This window comes from Pavona decussata, unplaced genomic scaffold, assembly GCF_977016875.1.
Source record: "Pavona decussata unplaced genomic scaffold, jaPavDecu1.1 SCAFFOLD_192, whole genome shotgun sequence".
Taxonomy (NCBI): domain Eukaryota; kingdom Metazoa; phylum Cnidaria; class Anthozoa; order Scleractinia; family Agariciidae; genus Pavona; species Pavona decussata.
Genome location: NW_028145601.1, coordinates 1280307 through 1300421, shown reverse-complemented (window position 1 = coordinate 1300421; position 20115 = coordinate 1280307). Strand labels below are relative to the sequence as shown.

The 20115-nt window shown below is 38.8% G+C and overlaps 3 protein-coding genes across 4 annotated transcripts in view; 1 reads left to right on the top strand and 2 right to left on the bottom strand.

Moving 5' to 3' along the window:
• Nucleotides 1-20115, bottom strand: part of LOC146462070 (dipeptidyl peptidase 9-like) — a 203213-nt gene that overhangs the window by 86148 nt on the left and 96950 nt on the right. The gene's annotated exons all lie outside the window — the stretch shown is intronic.
• Nucleotides 550-8118, bottom strand: LOC146462082 (riboflavin kinase-like). Of its 2 annotated transcripts, none has more exons than XM_085086209.1 (4): nt 7935-8118; nt 3987-4138; nt 3265-3367; nt 550-2452 (listed from the first exon to the last, which is right to left on the bottom strand). In XM_085086209.1, the coding sequence occupies exons 1-4, from the start codon at nt 8074-8076 to the stop codon at nt 2304-2306; spliced, it is 546 nt and encodes a 181-aa protein (XP_084942335.1). In that variant the 5' UTR covers nt 8077-8118; the 3' UTR covers nt 550-2303. The 2 variants fall into 2 exon arrangements, with proteins under 2 accessions (XP_084942335.1, XP_084942336.1); XM_085086210.1 differs by lacking the exon at nt 7935-8118 and adding an exon at nt 7088-7287.
• Nucleotides 8184-19940, top strand: LOC146462081 (uncharacterized). Its single transcript, XM_085086204.1, has 8 exons — nt 8184-8714; nt 10313-10519; nt 12311-12507; nt 12924-13075; nt 13785-13849; nt 15009-15148; nt 15695-15776; nt 16657-19940. Exons 1-8 carry the CDS (start codon nt 8225-8227, stop codon nt 18321-18323), a joined length of 3000 nt encoding a protein of 999 aa, XP_084942330.1. The 5' UTR covers nt 8184-8224; the 3' UTR covers nt 18324-19940.

Sequence of the window (20115 nt, the reverse complement as noted above, 5' to 3'; positions counted from 1 at the left end):
TAGTACGCCTCTCTTTAAGCGACCACTTGTTCATAATAACCAGTTTTTTATTTCCCAGGGAAATCACCATATTTGGGACTTCCCTTGGACGAACGGGCACTTCAATTAATTTTTGGGTGGAACTTTAGTTATTAGATGATGAGGGGGGGGGGGGGGGGGGGGGATGATGTAGGTACCAAATGTTGCCTGGAAGGAAGTTGAGTATCCGAAGCAGCAAATCCCTCTAAAACGTGGCATAGCATAGTCTCGATTCTTCCGTTTGAAATTAAACACTTTCGCTTTACCCCATGCAACCACTTTTGGACCAGAGGGCCTAACCACACCCAATTTCAGCCGAAGACGTTCTACCCCAGTAGGGGTAGAACGTCTTGGGAACCACAATTCTGTTTCGGGAAGTTTCAAAAAATTGGGGCCGGAAAGCCCAGCGATGCAGATTGGCAAGGCTCGAGTGAATCCAGACAACTTATCAACTTTGGCAGATCCCAAACCTCTTCTTGCATCAGCATTCAGTGTCTGCTTAAAAGTGTTATAAAACATGCAGATCCATGATTTGTTTTTTTTTTATTACTATTTTTATTATTGTTGTTATTCAAAACCAGTAAGTGGTACAAATATATTAACCAGTTTAGAACATTTTCAAATTAACCAGCATTTTTCATTTACTGTGCCATAAATAAATGTTGTGCAAAAAAAACTGTTACTAGTTCCCTTTGACAAGACTGTGATCTTGTGATTATGACTACAACTTGGTTTATGTAGTGCACATGATCTAGTCAAGATGCAAATAAATTCAAACCTAATTTTACCAGATACGTACAAGTGTAAATTTAATACAAGAAACTGTGAGTCTGAAAAACAAGCCCTTGGCTTACCAGTATATTCATTCAAGGGACTCTTAGGAGCTTGTTTGTAGGCTTATGGATCGCTACATTTTAAAATTGACATATTCTCTAATATTTGAACTCATTTTACTCCTCACATGAACAGTGTGAAACACAGAAACAGCTAAGATAATTTTTAACCGAACTCACTTTAAGACTGAGAAGTAATCACAAGTTTATGAAGGCTTGAAATAAGAGGGATGTTGTATTGAACATTTGGAGGAATTATTAAGTATTTTATTTTATTTCATTATACAGTCAACTCCCTTTATTTCGGACACCCCCGGTACTGTGAGTTAGTGTCCTTAGCAGCGAGAGTCCGTAATAGTAGGAATTTATTTCAGTCAAATGTCTGTAATTTATTTTCGCTGGGGCTTAAGCTGCTGTCCGTATTATCAGGGTGTCTGTAATAGCGAGGTGTCCGCAAGGCGAGAGTTGACTGTATGCATATATATTTTTTTGGAGGTGGGATGTGGGGCTTACATTTGAAAGCTTATGGTATTCCCTTTATACTTTCAGGTATGGTTAATGATCAAATATTCTCCATTTCAAAACCTGTCATGTCTCACTTCAAACCAGTTTTGCAGCTTATTTTACAGTACTGTGCACTGTGCCACTGCCACTCGGCATTTTGATTAGCTATGTACAGTTCATTGAAACTTTCACACAAATTTTGAGTCCTTTGTTTGACTTCCCATTCAACTAACCAATCAAAATGCTGAAACTGCAATCAACTAGTCACAATCACATTGAATCATATTAGGAAGAGTTGGGCACCCTGCCTCCTGTAATTTGACCTGAATTACCATTAGCCAGTTGGAAGGAAGCCATCAGAATGTTTTCATAATAATAATAAGAAGAAGAAGAAGAAGAAGAAGAAGAAGAAGAAGAAGAAGAAGAAGAAGAAGAAGAAGAAGAAGAAGAAGAAGAAGAAGAAGAAGAAGAAGAAGAAGAAGAAGAAGAAGAAGAAGAAGGAGAAGAAGAAGAAGAAGAAGAAGAAGATTAATATTATTTTATAAAGCACTTTCTAAGCGCTTACAATGAGACATTGAAAGGTTGTAAAAACAAATCCAATCCTTTGTCAAATGTCAATGGTGCACAAACTGTACTGTAATACCAATAAAAAAACAATATCATTGATCAGAGTTTTCTTCCCAGAGTTATGAAATTAACTATACATCAAGGGGTGAGGGAAGGATTCAAATAAAAAACTTGTGGGGATAGGAATATTTTCTTGAAGAACACGTTCATTCAGTACCTTTACACATAGAAAAGACAAATCTACAATAAATTACTATTTTGAACATGTAGGGGAAAAGTAACTTGGATGTAAAATGTATGTGAACAAATTTTTGGTAATCTGACAACAACCTTTCAAGAGAGAAAGACAGCTTGCTGCAGGGCTGCTGGATTTCACTTTAGCTATACTTGGATTTGATCAGAATTTGCAGTGGTTTTATCATTGTCTGTTTTGCTGAAGAAGTTGTGTGATAAAAATGCTTGGTTCTCAGGTTTGTCCAAAACCTCCTCTGCTTCTTTAATGTCTCCGTGAATGGCTTCTATGAGAGATTCTGCAAAAACAGAACATAAAAGTGTGATTTTAACCAAATGCTCATTTATACAAATCATTGGAAGAGATACAACCCTGGGAACAAAGCTACAGAAATGCTTGCCCATAACCACCTCCTTGATATGACAGTTTGTCAATAAACTGGCACATACCAAAGTGACCAGATATGCATCAAGCCATTCACCAATTACAGAGGAATGAGTGGAGTAAAAACCTCAGCTATGCTATACAAATTTGAGTCTTTAATGAACTCCAAAGAAGGAGGTCACTGGTCTGTTAAGAGTACATCTCTTTTGTTAGCAAACATGTATAGGCAGTAGTACTGTAAGGTGGGGTTCCTGAATCTAAGACACTTCACTGCCATGTCACATAAAAAATTATGGCAAACATTCCCTCTTTCCTTTCTTCTTCTCCCTCCTCTACTGTTTGCTTTCATTCCAATCTCCACACGGTCAAAAAGCAAAGAAAACCATAGACAGACTTGCTATGAAGGCTAAGAAAGGTCTTCTATGAAAATTGACACTATGAAGTTAATTACCTTCAATTATCATTTGTTTGTTTGTTTGTTTGTTTGTTTACTTGGTTGGTTGGTTGGTTGGTTGATTGGTTGTCAATGAGCAAATTATTTTTTTGGTGGTCAATATTACAGTATTTGTCCTATAGCCTTTCAACACCAAATAATAAATGTTGATCTTATCTAAAATAATTATTTGAATGGAATTCCATTTAGCAACTTATTCCAAAATTACGTACATGCAGTATCCCAAATTCATGCCAAAGTTGATTAAGGCAGTTCAACAAAACTATACAAACCTAGTGATGAGAAGTCCTTTTCAGGTCGTATAAATCCTAAAATAACCACACTAAGCTCTGACCCATAGAAATCTTCCTCAAAGGAATGAATAATGTGTGTCTCCTAAAATAAAACCAAATAATACGAACATCAGCACTATGTTCCTGTGAACATGAAGCAGGTTTCCATGTACATAACCAGTAGAGGGGGAGGGGGGAAGAGAGAGGACCTCTCTTCCTTTTTGTCCACTCCCCTCTCCCCCTGTTTCTTTCCTGTTTATACCTGCTAAAGTCTTATGTACACATACACACCACATCAGGCGGCCTCACGTGCATCACTGTTCACAACTGAGATTACTGCTGTCATTATCAACTTCACATCACATTTATTTTAAAAAGTTTTACAAAGGCACGTTAATTAGAATGAACTCTTTCAGAGACTGATTTTGCTTCCTTTAATTCTCATTGTGTGTGCACATTGTGTGCGTTTGCATGAGGATTGTGGGTTAGTGTATGGTATCCATGTAAGTTTGGATCTTTTAGTGTATATGCAAGTAACAAAATTAATGGGTTAATTTAGTTCAATTATTGTAAGTAGACCTACATGTAACATTAAAAAAGTATTAATAATAATTGAAATGCAGTAGACAAGTGTCTTATAAGACGTCACTGAGATTTCACTGTCCGTTATTATGAATAAAGTATTGATTTATAAAAAATTGATATGCACCATCACTCCTCACCATTGATTTTTTGGTGTTTTTATAGTATGGATTCCATCCTATACTCATGACCATCTTGTATACAGGTCCTCTATCTACAGAAGCCCAGCCATAATAAATTCCGGTGCTGATAGCTTCAGGTAATTTATCCACTACGTTCGCAGGAAAGTTTGCTGCAAGGAAGAACAACAACTTATCTCTCAACACACACAGATTCCATCCCAATACGAAGATTGACTAAATCAGCATTTAATTTAATATTGTGTAAACCAACATACGTTTTGAATACTACAGTTTCAGTCACTGATGCCAGTCACTGAATGCACAATAATTAAGGGTTGAGGAAAACGAGCATGGCACTTTGTCAAGCCATACCAAATTCTGATTATTAATTTTAATTTTTATCTTTGTTCTTGCTTTTCATAAAGGATTGAAAAGTCATTGTTAATTTCTCCTGCTCTGGTGTCATTTTAATAAATATTTTATAAAGCTATTTAAAGGGACAATGTCACACATAGCACATGTGTGTGATGTAGCATAATATTTTAAAATTGTTGGGCCAACTTTTCCAAAATTGTTGGGAGAGTTGTCTTCTGTATTCCATTCGGTTATATCTCAGTCATTCTCTGTGAAATTGGCTTAAATATTTATATGTGAACCTTCCTCGTCATTTGCAGAACCTTTTTGCTAAGTTATTTTAGAGGCTGTGGGCTCTTGGAGATATTTTTGTGCTCAAATACATAGATATATCATGATATATTATTTCATTGGGAAGCGGCCATCGAGCTGGCAGCTCGACCATTTGCTCACTGCTTGAACCCGTTTTTTAACGCAACACTTGGCCTTTGTGTTTGAGCATATTTGCTCTTGTTTCAACATCACAGAGTTTATTTGCCTTCGTCATTCACGGGCTGCTTAGAATGGAGTTCTATGCCAATGACACTTTGTTTTGTTTGACTTTGCGTTGCAGTGATTCGCGGCTATCGCAAGAGAACAGTGATGTGGTCCGTGTTTTATCATGTTGACCTATGTTGTATGTGTTCTAGCCCAACTTGCATGTTTTTTTGCCTCTAAGCTACAAGTAGATTGTCTTTACGTTTTTGTTCTGTAATACGAAATTTGGGAAGCTTGATTCAACATGACCAGAGAAAAAACATTCCGTGAATGTTATTGTATAAAATGTTGTATCTTTGGCGCTTGTGTACATGAATAATGTGATGGCAAAAAATTTTTGCATGTCCTGTTTCATATCAATAGTACAGCGAGAAACAATAGAATTTTGACAGTTAAAATCAATTCAAATAATCCTAGTTCGCAGGCTCAAAGGGTGACAAAGTCCCTTAAACATGTCAGTGATATGATGGAACACTGAACCCCTAAAAGAGGCACCATGACTGTTAATATTTAATGAGAAATGATCCCAAAAAATAAATATCCATATGGTTATACTAGACCCTTCCCATGGAAGATGTTTCTGGATTTGACTCTAGATATTCGTCAGCCTAGTTTAGTTCCTCTAAAAACTTTGAGACCCCCTCCTCCTCCTCCTTGAAATTTCTTATGACCTTCTGTGAGGGAGGTATGGATATTTTCCGGAACCACAGATATGCATATTAAAACCTAACCAGAAGCACCGCGTTTGTCAGTACAGGGCATTAAATTATAGAATCTCCCCACTTCAAGTTTATACCTCTCCAATTAATTCTGCAACTACAAAAGAAATCACAGTATAGGTTTACTGTGTCTTGTTTCCCAGCCTAGAAACAGAGTTGCTTGGCTTTTTAATGCTTCCAAGTCTTCCTATTTTCAATATTCAACGAGGATCACAAATATCAACACAGGATGTTTAAATTTGTCAGTTCTATCATCTAAATGATTTGTCACTGATAGACAGGCTCTCAATCTACATGTATTCTGGAACAGCTTGCCCACACCTTTGAGATATTTATGCACAGATGTTAGAATTCAAAGAGACTCAACAAACATTTGAAACTCTGACTTTTTTTGCCCAAGTTTTATATTGAATTTTCCCATCTCCCTCCAAGGAAGCCTGTCATTTACTGTCAGAGTTTGTCAGTATGTGTGCAAATGTTTGTTGAGTCTTGACAGTCTTTTTACATCTAAAATCAGTATGTTGATTATGTATAATCTTAAAGCTGTGGGTAAGCTAATAAAATGTGTTTGTTTTAGAAATTATTCATACAGCTGTATCCCTCTCCCTTGCTGGAAATTCCAATAATATATACTCTCACAATTTCCGGGGAAAAGTTTGGCAGGAAGTGGGGGGGGGGGGGGGGCGGGGGCGGTGGGGGAGGCAGTGTCATTATTTTGAATATCATGGTTTGATACTGTTTCTAAAGGGACATTTTAAACATCCACATCATAGAAGAAAATTCCAAAGATGTACGAGAACTACATAACAACATGCACTCACAAAAGAAATCGAACTTTGAAGGTGACATTCAGTCTTCTAGCTTGTAAACTAACATGGAGATCTAATGAGTAAAATTGTTGTTACTATTTCTTTGTGGTGCACTTGCAAGCCTCTGAGTTTCACAAGATTATATTAGGCACATTCTAACTAGTGTTGGTTATTACTCCTATGTTAATTTGGCAAAGAAAAGAAAATAGTACTGTACGAGGAAAGGAAAACCTCGACAAATCCGCTTACAAAAAGCTTGTATTACACGGAAATGTGCATGAACTTTCGCTCGGTCAAAGACGCTACACGCTACATTTCATTCAGCACTAAACTAATTTAGAACTTGAGCTTTAAAACTCCGTCCTTGATAGCTCTAGCTTTGCGTGTTCAATCAACAGAAATTAAATTAAACATCCATTCACTACGTGAACAGATATGTTCCACTTCACTGACCCAGTGTTTCAGAACAGTAACCATGTGAGGATGACGTATTCTGAAAATGAAAATCTGGAAAACGCCACGAAACAAATATTATCAAACCGGATTGAAAAACTTGAGAAATAATTCGTTCGAACAACACTGACTAGTTTTCTTGGTACACAAAGTTTGTGAGATCTCTTTCAAAACAAACTTACAAAAAAAAAATCAACATATAGAAGCTTATAAAGCGATTTAAGGTAAGATATGTCGATCAGCTTACCGGTAGGAATGCCCAACTCCTTGCTCCCTCTACCAAATCCTTTAACTACTTCCCCGCGACAAAAATAAGGAAAACAACTTGCAAGCAAATCCGAACGCATTTTAGCCACCAAAAAAACCGACAAAGGTGACAAAAATTCGTCTTACACTATTCGATCGAACTCCTGACCACGAGTTACACCGTGTTATGTAGTTCTAAAGGGTAAGTCCGCAGACCAGATTGCGTGGCGACCCAAAACAGTTCCCAGTTCAAATCCTTTAGGCATAAAATGTTTTGTTCTAAGTATTTCCATATCATTTAAATGTGAATGCTACATTATTTATAATGCAAATGCAATAAACAAAGAATCTTAACCCCGGGGGATCTGAATTGGGTACAACATTGCGTTAGCCGAATGGGTCTATTAATAGCCCTTTTCACGGTTAACTCTGCTCATTTGCATTACAATGAAATCTAGCATGTATGTCAGGCAATTTCGGGCTATTTTGTAATTTTATTGTTTTGTTTGCGAAAGTCGAAATGATTCCAATGACTGTAGTGCTTTGAATCAGGCCTGGCCTTGAATGGTGTTTTTCAACGACAAACAAAACATGACCGGGCCGAGATCCCGACCGTGGTGCAAATTTCGCAACAAGTTCAACAACCCATGTATTTACAAAACGATATTAAAATTAAACGTTCGGTTATTTATTTAATTCTTTGTATACTTCGCAAGGCTAGCCAGTTTCATTTTCTAACATCGGTGATCAATATAATGCATGTTACATATTAAAGCTTATTTACGTCTAAGTGCATGTAGATGCCGACAGCTATAGAGTATAAACAAGAGCGGATAATTTTTTAGTACCTGTTGGAATTCCAAGCTCTTTTCCTCCCCTTCTCATTCCCTTCACAACAGGAGAACGCATAAACAGAGGCAGGGATGATAAAACTGAGGTGCTGACTTGTCGAGCCTCCTGCCTCGTGACAACCATGATTGAACAGGACATGCGACAGAACCTGATCCGCAGATCGAGCGACCTCCGAACCCTTGGGGAGCCTGCGGTACAATTTGCTACCATGCAGGCCAGGTAGCAAAGTCAAAACGTGAGCCATATGGACGACTGAACATTGAATTCAACCTTTGGAAAAATTAAAATGCCTTCCCTTTCTAACGAACAAAGAGCAGCAATAGCTATTGGAGTTCCGGTAGTAGCATTTCTTCTCTATCTGTTGTACAGGAGACGTCGAAGTTCGGAATTTCCAGACGAAGAAGAGGACAATTATGCTAGAGCGGAAGAAAGCGAAACAATCGCCTCTGCAAACCAGAGGACAGTGGAGGTCAAGATACCTCGCTCGGTTGTCGGTGCTATCATTGGAAAGTCTGGAGCGAACATTAAAAAGATAGAAAAGGATAGCGGGGCCCGTGTAAATCTAAAGGATGAAGACGAGGGTGGTGGGAACGAGGAAAGAATTGTTCTCATTCAAGGTGAACGCGAAAAGGCAAGACGGGCCGAAATTTTGGTAAAGAAAATTATTGCGGAACAGCCAATTATAAGAACTGAGGAAGTTTTTGTGCCTCAACGTGCTTGTGGAAGAATCATTGGAAAAGGAGGACAAACTATACGAAACATGAGTTCTGTTTCAGGTAAAGGCATTTGCTATTTATTGTGTAAGTTTATATTGACAATATAAAATCTTATTACAAAATTATGCACAAATATAATTAAATGCTTATTAGAAGTTACTACAATGCAGGCTAAAAGTGCTGGGACAATAAACGCTATAGCAGCAAACTTCGCAGTAATTCCCCCCTCCCCCCCAAACAATGTTGAACTGGGTGGGTTGAACAGACGTTACACAAGCAAAGTAAGTGTCGATGTTCGCTAAGATCTTTTCAACATTGTCTGGGGGAAGGGGGGAGGGTGGAGGTGTAACTAAAGGGTCATAATAATGACGGGGAGAGTAAAACACACAAATTTGAAAAGAATGCAGCAACTGTCCCAAGGACATCTGTCCTCCATTGTAGCTTCCCTTCTGGGAGAGTCCCGGCTCATCAAACTAACAAAAGGAGACTGCTAGTAGGGAAACTACATGACACACTATGACTAACAGGAGCAAATTGAGCAAAATTTGAGTGCCTGCTTTTGCTACTGCACATACGTTCAGCACATCTTGGGATTGTCTGAATAAGTCTGGTTTCTTAACAGCAGTGGCTGCTTAAACAAAGATATTTTTGCCAGCTTGTAACTATGTGGGAAAACAGATCTCGTCAAGGGTTGTTGGAATCCGGAAAGAAAATTAGGGGTAACCATGCATTTTTCCGAGATAATTTAGCTTCAATTTGGGGAAAAATGCAGTGCTTGAAATTTAAATTATTTCCCTGATTCCTGCTAGGTTGTCCTTAGCTCTTAAACAGATTTTGGGAAGGCTTCTGGTTGGTGCTGGTGGAGGAGGGGGAAGGTTTGGAAAATGGTTGCAAAAGTGGCGTTATAAGATGCTGACAAAAGCTAGCACAATTTATGAATGATTGGTGCCTGGTGGAATGTGTCAAAATAGAACTACAGGACTATGCTAAAAGAATGCAAAGAAATTTTGGCTATTGTCCTACTGAAAAATCACCAATATTTTGGGCAAAGTTTCGTGATTTTTCGGCCAAGATTTTGAACAGATTTGGAGAGCCGTACAAAAATTCATTCAAGTGCATCCCCAAAATTCACTTATCTTAGAACAATTTTTCAAAGTAATTTCATTTGAACTGAAAAGAAATTTCGTATAGCTAATCGAAAATTCTTAATCTTAGAGTTTCTCTTGGCAAGTTTGATGATTTATGATGATGTTTGATTTGCAAACATAATTCAATCAATCAATTTCATGATCTTTTTCATTAGAGGCAAAAGGGAGAATATACACTGTAAGGCATATTTTGCATGAAACACATCGTAAGCTACTGTACACACAGACATGGTCGTAAATGTACAGTGTATAATTATTTGAATGTTGTTTGCAGCTTAAGTCATACCCTTTCAAATGTGAAGGCATGATCCATCTGTGGGCAGTTTTGAGGCATTTTTCTCATTTGACGTGTTTCCATCTAACAGAGATTTGAATTGTAAAGGATGCCAAAAAGCTATATTTTTTATCGGTACTTCACCCACTGTATACAATACAGTTTAAGTATGTGACTCCACATTATTGATTTCAAGCGAGACAGTTTAGACATTATATACTGCATTTCTTTTGCAGGTGCAAGAATAAAAATTGATCGTGAGAGTGAAGATTTGGCAAGTCCATTGCGCAAATGCCTGATAACTGGAACCTCAGATCAAATTTTCAGTGCTAAAGGACTACTGGATGAAAAGATTGCTGAAGATAATGAAATCCGGGCTCGTAGGGGAGATATGGGAATTCCTAGAAATAAAAGAGCACCCAGAAGATTGGACACTGCTCAGGGTAAGAAGACACTTTGATTTTTTTTTTTTTTTTTTTATTGTCAAATGAACTTTTAAGTTGCCTTGTGGCAACATTTTATGGTATAAAGGTTGCCAGGATTTAAATTTTGGTGGCCACTTTTGTTTGCTTCACAGTGGCACAATGGACAGTATTGCATAAATGAAAACCACAGATCCAATACATAGTTAATATGGCCACTCTACAGTCATAGCCAAATACATTTTATTGCCTTACAATCAGAGAAAAGTGAGCATTAACTGGAGATTGACACTGAGTTTTTTGTGGGTATATTGTTGTTCCTTTTCATTTTGTTTGGTTCCAAATTTTAAAAAGTATTCACCACTACACCATTTTAAGATCATAACACTTGCCAAATTGCTGACCTTAGTAATAAAGGCTGACTAAAATACTATTTTTTTTCTAATTATTGGGAAAAAAAATATTATTTTAGTCAGCCTTTATTATTTTTTTTATACTTGTCATGGCAACCAAAACAGCCCGTTAGCATTTCTCCATCATAGTTTACACAGATCACCACTCAATTTAAGACAGTATTATTTTTTTTTTCGTACTGTCAGTAAAGTTGGACATTAAATGTAGCCATGGCTATCATTATTTATATTTGCAGCTTCTGTAACTTTCAAACATGTTATGTAAGATCTCAACAGAACTATACTGTAGGAAACAATAGACTGAAGAAAATGAAAAATTTAAATACCAGTGGATCAAGGTGACTGTCTAATGATGGGTGGATTGGAATTTAACTCTGGAGATGACTTTAATAGATGAACAGTAATGTGAATGCAGAAGGAACTGTTTCAAAATGCGTACAGTAATCAGCTGTCACTCTTGGCTCTGCCATCCTGTGACACAAGCCCATTTCAATAATAAATTATTATTATTATTACCAGCAACAGTTCTTTCCAAGACTTCTTTCAGTATTATTAGACAATCATATTATTAACAAACTACTGTTAGTAACTCCTGTGTTCTTACTTCTAACCACTTGAAATTTATTATTTCACAAATAGATTTCACTTTGCTGTGCGTCTGTACTCTGATAACACACTGATGAGTCAAAACGTGGTAAGAACAAAGAAGTACGCTATAAGCTGCAGGCAAGTAGTGTGACTGATGTCCTTACCACGTTTTGCATCCTCTGTGCATTATCAGAGTACAGACCCACGGTAAAATGAAATCTATTTGTTTTATACAATAACCAAGACTTTTGACCACATGTCATAAAAGAGCATCACGTTGACTGAACCAAGTCAAAAACGTTCAAGCAAACTTTAAGACCATTTATACACACTTAGGGTACAATCCGAAAGAATTTCACTAACAATAATTTCACAACTAACCTTTATTCCAGAGGGAATTTCTGCCCCCAAAATATTACAGCATGTCAGTCGCTTCACTGTGATTTGTGATTGATTACCTGCCATTACTGGATTTCTATCTGCAATAAATTTGGGCAAATATTTCCTTCCTTTTCATGTCACAACAAAGTTCTTTTTTTTTTAACCTTTTTGAGGTCACTCTTAACGGTCTTTGTCCAATTTTTCATCGGACAGTTTTCCTTTGTTGCAAAAATTTGCCCACATTTCTCTGCTACGCACAGTTGACCAGTCACTCTTGTTGGACTCTAGACTCTGATCACGTGCGCTGGTCACACCACTCGATGACATCAATTGTGCGTCTATACTCTAATCACAAACTCTGTTCCACCAATCATGACACAAAATTTACACTGTTCATTGTATGATAACAGTAATATTATTATCGTTTCAGCCTCTCCAACAACAGGTGTTGTGCAGTTTCCAAAGACAGATGACTTCTATGAGGTGTTTGTGTCAGCTATTGACAATCCAGGACATTTTTGGGTGCAGCTTATTACAGAAGATTCTCCCCAGCTGGACAAACTTACAACTAATTTAACAAGGCTGCATTCTTCATCAGAATCACAGGCAGTTCTCAATGCTTTTAAGGTTAGTCTTATCTCAGGGTATTGTCCATCAGGGTAATGATATTGTCTGCTCAGTTAGATTTCCTTAGCTGTCTGTTGTACTTACAGAAATTGGCACAACTAAGTGACCATTTCGGCCAAAAAAGTCAACATGTTTTTTGTACAGACATGAAAACTGGGTATCCTTGATTATGTACACAAATGTAATGAGAGGGTGTTTGTTGTAGTCATTGTTTTGTTTGTTTTTTTCTTTTTACACAGAAAGGTCACACCATCACTCAGTTACACCAAACCCCTTCAAATGTTAAGGGTACATTTGTTACCTGAAATAGACTTCAATAACTGTTGCTGTTTTCTTATAAGGCTACTTTTGTTTCTTGGTTTTCCTGAAAAGTAGTTTGTTCTGATGGCATGCTAACAGTGTATTTGATATCTTAGGTGGGAGACATTTGCTCTGCTCCGTTTGAGTTTGATTCATCTTGGTACAGAGCGCGCATCCAGGAAATCAACAAGGATGGTACTGTGGATCTTTACTATGTGGATTTTGGAGACTCAGGACAGATTTCCAAGGATAAATTAAGAGAACTGAAGTAAGTTTGTGAACTTGAGATTGTACTTCTTACTGAAAATGAGCAGTTTCTTGCATGAATGTCTCAGCTTTGGAGAAGCCAGCTCAGCTCCACGAGGGGTTGTATCTGCCATAAACTAACGGAAAATGCCAATGCCTGTGGCCTTTTAGTCCTTTTCAAACTCTGAGTAGCTCATCCTGTTCATTGTCATCCATAATACATGTACACAGCGGTTGGCAGCTGGTAATAACAAACTTTACTTTGTTAACTCTGGGTAAACTGTTATGGTAATGAAACCACAAGTTTCAACTTTATTGTTAATTATAGCCTATTTACCGGTATGTTTACAGAGTATCCTTACCCCTTTGGTGACTTATTGGAGAGAGCTTTGAGAGAAAAGGGACTTTCATCCCAACCCCTGGCCAACTTGTAACTTGTGTCCTTGCCTCTTAAACTAAAGGTAGCCTGCAGCTGCATGCATCCAATTTTTCAGGCCTTGTTTCACCCGGTGGCACCAAGAACTTACTAGGTGAAACAAAAGTCAAAACATGATTGTATTTGCAGGCTGCTACATTAGACACCCTCACTGTCAAAATTCAAAACAAAGGCTGGACTAAATATTGACTATGAAAACAACTCAGCACAATATGTCTTTGTTGTGTTGTCAACTCCTCCTTTTGCTAACCATATGTGGTGGTCTGCAACTCTTTCTCAATGCTTTCTTTAATAGAAAGGAACACAACCATCTTCCATTCCAAGCCATAGAGTGTCATTTGGCAGGAGTAACACCTACTGGTAATACCCTTTCTACATCTGTAGTTAATATTAGTAGTGATGTCAGTCATGACATCACATGACATGATATCTTTATTTGAATAGGGTAGCACCTTCAGCTAATTTACAATGAAATTACTGTTATCAATGGAGGCCCAAATTATATACAAATAATATTATATGCTAAAACTATAACTAAAATTTTATGCAGAAAAAAAAAAAACAAATAAGCTAATTCACAAATTACGAGTATGTACAATACAGCCATTATAATAAAACGACTTCTTGTTGCATTCCAGCTTAACACTAGGGACATATAGATGATGGCTTTGCTTTGTCATCCTAGCTACAATATCTCTGTTAAAAGTGAAATACCTATTAAAAAATCGCCCCTGTAGGGAACGCTTTACCAATATTTTCAACACATGCTTCTCGTGCAATGACTGAAGAGTGTCATATTTGCGAAGGGAAGTGGTGATGCTCCTACAGCTACTTTACAGTGTTCATGGGCCTTCATGCTAGTGAAACCTACATAAGTAGTTAGGCTGTTAGGACATTCAAATACAATAATTTATTATTACAGACACCATTGGCGTCTGTATTAGCAGGGTGTCCGCATTAAACAAGCTTAAATTCTAGGAATAATATAAGGGTCAGGACCAGGAACTTTTTCAGTATCCTGAGCATCCGTCCAGATTGTAAACCCAGACACTGATGACACAAGGCCAGGTGGACTTGTGGTTGGTGCATCATCCTTTTTATCTGAAAATCAGTGATTGTAGTCATAATATTGTTTCCTAAGAAAAAAATACTTACTGTCTCTCCATCTAGGTTCATATAATGGGTGCCAGCAAACAAAATAATTTAATATGTGGGGTAACCGGATTCTGTCCTTGGGGAGACGGGGGCCTTCATGCCAGTGAAACCTATGTGTAAATTAATCACCAGCTATATGGGATTCTTGTGGCTCAGTAGGACATTTTCACTATGGCGTCATTTTACTACAACTACCAGAATCCTTCAGGTTTTTGTTTTCTCATGCTAATTAGAGGTGTTGTTCTTTGCTGTTCGCTGGGATTACAAAATTTGAATTTGAAAAGGAAAACAAAATGAATTCTGACTGGTAGTTGTTGTAAAATAACGCCATCATGAAAATAGCATATTATGTCTTTGCCTGTAGGTGATGAGTGGAGTAAGACATCAACTGACGACTTTGATCAACTTAGTCACTGTGCTCAGTGGGTTTCACTGATGGCACGAGTGGTGAAATACAATGGAGACATACCTTGTCTTGAATTGATTGACACTACTGGACAGACCGTAAGAAATCATGCTAATAGGCCATTTCCAAGTTGCTGTGAACCTCATTAGAAAAGCAAGGCAAGGTGCAAAACTTTTCAGTTGAAAATTAGTTTTGTTTGCATATGAATGAAAACTAATTTTCATCATAAAAACTTTGCACTTAGACTCGCTTTCTAACTCAGAAATGGCCTGAGAAATTGTTTTTCTTTGTTTGTTTGTTTGTTTGTTTTTGTTGTTGTTGTTGATTTTACTTCTTTCTTTTTGTGTTGGTATGTTGGTTATTACAGTGTTGGTAGTGTATTTGTTATACTGTTTACTTTAGGCTAATTAAAGTAAATATTGTGTGTATGTAATTCCACAGAAAACTTTTAAAAGTGAGTGAAATGAGCCTTTCCCCCATGGGGACGACTTGTGTCAACAAAATCAAACATTCTCAGATTGAAAAACAAACAGTCCTAGAAAAGCACTTTAAACTATTAAGATTTGGGTAGCCATGTTTTGAATGAGATGCTAGTCGTTCACTGAATGCAAAGTATTAACCAAGAGTCTTGTATTTTAATTCAGGACATGAACATCAACGAAGAAATGATGAAAAGGGGATTTGCAGTCCGTGATGTGACTCATCCACCTGCTGAACAAGAACAAGGTACGTACTGCTAAGTTGTACTATTAGGGAACTGGTCATAATAAGTTTGCTCAAACAGGACCCACCTTATCTGGGGTGGGGGGGGGGGGAGGGCATGTTTCACAGACACCACCTATCTCATGAAGATTACAGACAAAAAATTTATTGGCTTTAAAATTTGAGTTGACACAGAAATATTCAGCTGGCAAGAGTCATTGTTAGATAAACAAGAAAAGTGAAGTTTGAATCTCATTGTCATCTGTAACTACTGGATAGAGGTTGAGGAAGAGGGGGGAGGGTGCAGGTAGAGACCACCATCTATTTTGTGGTTTGGTGGGTCCTGATCGAGTATAGTAGTTTTGACCACTTCCTGGGGGTGTTCATTTTATATGGGTTGGGTGGAGTGTGGGAGGGTTAGACAGATCATGGGGGGAGGTGCCATAAAAGTTGAAGGATTACCACGTGGGGCTTCATGAACGTTTTGACTCTACCTTGGGGGAGCGGGTGTGGTCAAAATAGGTTTAGCTTGGGTTGTGAATGATTGAACTCTTACTACTTGAAGGGCTCACTGGAAAGAGGGGAGAGGTGACCATTTCGCCTTAAAAACCAAATTTCTCCAAATAAGCCCTAATTTGGCATACAGACTGGCTATCGCGTCAGAAACATAGTTCCCTATAAGTATTTATGTTGTGATCTAGTGGTTCAAATGTTAGAGTGTTAGACCCATCGAGTACAGTAAAATAAACAACGCCACAGGGAAGTACTGCTCAAGAGTTTTCATTTCAGTGGTGACACTCTTAAGTCGTAAAAGTTAGAACCACATTCAAATGGATAAAAGTTTGAGGGAGGTGCGGAGTTTTTAATCTTGGTTTTTATTATTTTTGTTGCTACGTGCATTTAGTTACAGAACTCATCGAAGACTCAAAGGGGGCTGGTATAGGACTGCACGAAACACCAGAGGTGATGAAACAAGACGTACTTGAGCAACGAGAAAGTTCATTGGAATTTACACGGAATAGGAACATAAGCGAGGAAACACCCACTGATGGCTCAGATTCCATTCTAGCAGAGAGCAGCAGTGATGTATTCTCTGAAGCTGTCAGCAAAGACTTCAAAGATGGTCCCCCATCAGAAGATGTCACTGATAGTAATCCGCAGTTACGCGGACCCGTGCTCCCTGATTCCGACTCACCAGTCAAAACTGCCTTGGTAAAGACTACTTCTCAAGATTACATCCCAGCCCCTGAGGACTCGTCAACACTCAGGTCTGCACCGGAACAAGAAAACCTGGCAGATTTGAGTGTTGTGCAGAAACTAGGAATCGAGGAAGGTGTCTCCAACTTAGAGCTTAAGAACTATACTAAGCAGGAGCATGGGAACGAAGCCATTCAGTGTGAAAGCGCAGTAGATTTGCAGGCTGCAATCCCCAGCTTGGGTCATACAAACACTCGTAAGCCTGACACGGAAGAGAAGCAGGTAGCGGGGTACCGTAGTAGCCTTAATATCTCGCCTTCATCAAGACGAACCATGGCGGCGTCATTCAGTGGCACTCGCCATGTGTCAGAGAAAACCGAGAGTTCTGTGAAGACCGTGACGAGTACTGTTCGCCGGCAGGTGGTCTCCTCCAAACAGTCTTATGTTAGTAGCGTGACAATTCCTGAACACAGTAACAATGGTAACGTCATCGTGTCCGTGACACCGAGTGTCACACAGCTTACTGAGCAATCCCCTTTTGAGTTGGAAAACCACTCTTTTAGAGCCTCCAATGAAAGCACGACGCTGACCCACCACGCGGTTAGGTCTGAAGTGCGCCGAACTGTCACGCAAACCAGCGGAGGTCACGCGAAAACTGACTTCTCTGCGTCTCGTCTTGAAGAAAGGTTGGCGTCGCATTCATCCTCCATCGATGGGAACCAAACTGTAACGTACCAGATAAACTTTGAAGGGACACCAGGAAGGGACCCCTATACAGTCAAGAAATCGTACACTTCGTCTTTACAAAGCCCGCCACATACAAGTGGGGAAGGTGGCGACATATCACCCTCAGGCTCACTTTTGGAAATCTCCAGTAACACAGTGATAGACGAAGAGGAAGAGCATGAACAAGAACAGGCAGACAAACCAAATGGCTCTTCAAAATCAGCGAGGTCGGAAAGCCCCGAGGAGCCAGATAGCGATACGGAATCTTTCATGAGTGCTAAAGAAGATGTTACCTCGGATACGGATACTGCTGCATACATGACGGCAGGAGGCAGTTCCACTTCTCTCTACACAGACGCCGTCTCTGTTGTCGACAGTACTACAGAAGAGGCAAGCACTCCTGTCAACTCTGAGACCGAGGTGGAGGATGAGGAGGAGGAGGAGGAGGAAGGGGTCCAGGGTTCTGGAACACCGAGGGCAGGTGAAGAAGACGCTGCTGAACGCAGTCGCTCAGGAACTCTGAAGGGATTGAGAGATCAAACCACCATCCTTGGTAGTGGTGTGACATCTGATCGCGATCTCGGATACCGAGGGGATACCGAAGAAGACCTCGCCTCTTCCGAAGATCTCCGAACGGAAGGCATGTGATTTACGCTGTGTCACGGATTGGCACTGAATTTCGAAACATTAGTCGTGCATATGTTCTCCGACTTTAACGATTCTTTTTCATCTGTTTTATTTTCTCCTTATTGTTTTGTACGTTTCTGAAGCGTCATTTTCCGTTTTCCTTCTGTTCTTAATGAAAAATGAAATGAACTATCTCCATTCTCCCAGTAATCGCGCTTTCCACCATCTTTGAAGAAAAATGGTGACTGCTTTCACAGTCTGTTTTCACCAATCATCCTCACCATCCGCTCATACCATGTAGTGTTGTGGGCCCGGTTGTTCAAAAGCCGATTAATGCTAATCCACGATTAAAAGTAAGGCGACGTTTTCACCTGGCTCATTAAAAATTGTTTTAAAAATCTTTTTAAGCTAGTGGTAAAGAAAAGTCTGCGTCAAAACTGAGGGACAAAAATCTTTTTGAAGAGTCTTTATTGGTTAGTAATAAAGCTCGAATCAAAGTTCACTTTAACCCAGGATTAGCTTAATCGGTTTTTGAACAACTGGGCCCAGGGGCTTTACAAAGGTCTATTGTGGGACTAACAATAGCCCAATGTTAAGAAACAATTGTTGGCTCAGGAGGACTTCCTAAATATGGCACCAGAATTACATCGTTGCTGTTTTGAAGTGTTAGACAGAGCGTTAAAGATCTTTTTTGAAATGTGTACAACTATGGCATAACCCGTTACGCTACTATTAATACATAGAACGGTTTCCAATTGAGTGTCGTAAAACCAGAACTAAAGTAATTACTCTGTTCCAATCGCAACAGATATAAACAACACAACGAGCCAATCAGAATTCGAAGCAAAGACATGTAACTGGCGCCAAGCGCGGGAAAACGCGTGCGGCCAAAACACGATTGGTTTTGGTTTGGATTCCCATTGGTTGAGAAAGTGGCGCGAGTTTTGTTAACCAATCACAGAGCGTAGTAATGCAATACCAAACCAAACGCGGATTACTTTCGACACTCAATTGAAAACCGCTCTAAGAGTGTTTGGAAAGTTAATTTAGGTGATGTCAGGAATTTATAAATCGCGGTAGGAATGCGTCGTTTTTCGAAATGGCTTTCATTTGAATTTTTCCACTTTAGGAATTATATGCAGACTCATAAACTAGAACTGCCAAGTTTGACGCAGTTTACAGCACTACAGGACAGAAGCGTTTTTTATTTCAATCGTCACATTTCAGGATTTCTGTCCATAGACTCAAAGGTTAGAATGACATTTCATAGCTGAGTGTCTCATCCTGGGACACCACCGTATTGAAAGGGCTAAAGTCGCTTCGTAGTATTTTCTATTGTAGAAATTTTGACTCTATCAAAAGGAATGCAAAAGCTTAATGAATTACCCCTGTAACTTTTTGTTTTTGTTTTAAGTACTGCTACTTAAAAAGTAGCGTCCATTATGGCGTACATGCTATTTTATAGTATTTAGGGTGGCTCGTAGTTTGTTTATAGTGTCAGTATTTCAGTGCTATCGCCAAAGCTCGATTTACTCAGTTGAGAAAAATGTGACAAGAGTTTTGTACTTTAAGAAGTTAAAATCACAAGAATTGAACTGTTGCCTTGAATAAATTCATTGTGATAAGGTGGTAAAGAAACTGTGCGTATGTGAGTGTTACCCACCCCGGTACTAGACCCCTCTGCATGGATAGTAGCAGTAAGACCTTGCCCTGTAAGCAATTTAGAGAGGGGCTACTACATTGTTGTGGTCCACCTCACCTCGCTCTTATCTTGTAATTGTCAACGTCTTGCGGGCAGTCATATTTCCGTAGG

Excerpts from the sequence above, each read along its gene's own strand:
- LOC146462082 (XM_085086209.1), bottom strand. The coding sequence starts at position 8,076 with ATGTCCTGTTCAATCATGGTTGTCACGAGGCAGGAGGCTCGACAAGTC. Across the intron at positions 3,368-3,986 it reads AAAACACCAAAAAATCAATG|GAGACACACATTATTCATTC; the intron begins GTGAGGAGTGAT and ends GTTTTATTTTAG. Across the intron at positions 2,453-3,264 it reads AAAGGACTTCTCATCACTAG|AATCTCTCATAGAAGCCATT; the intron begins GTTTGTATAGTT and ends CTGTTTTTGCAG.
- LOC146462081 (XM_085086204.1), top strand. The coding sequence starts at position 8,225 with ATGCCTTCCCTTTCTAACGAACAAAGAGCAGCAATAGCTATTGGAGTT. Across the intron at positions 8,715-10,312 it reads AAACATGAGTTCTGTTTCAG|GTGCAAGAATAAAAATTGAT; the intron begins GTAAAGGCATTT and ends TTTCTTTTGCAG. Across the intron at positions 15,777-16,656 it reads ACCTGCTGAACAAGAACAAG|TTACAGAACTCATCGAAGAC; the intron begins GTACGTACTGCT and ends ACGTGCATTTAG.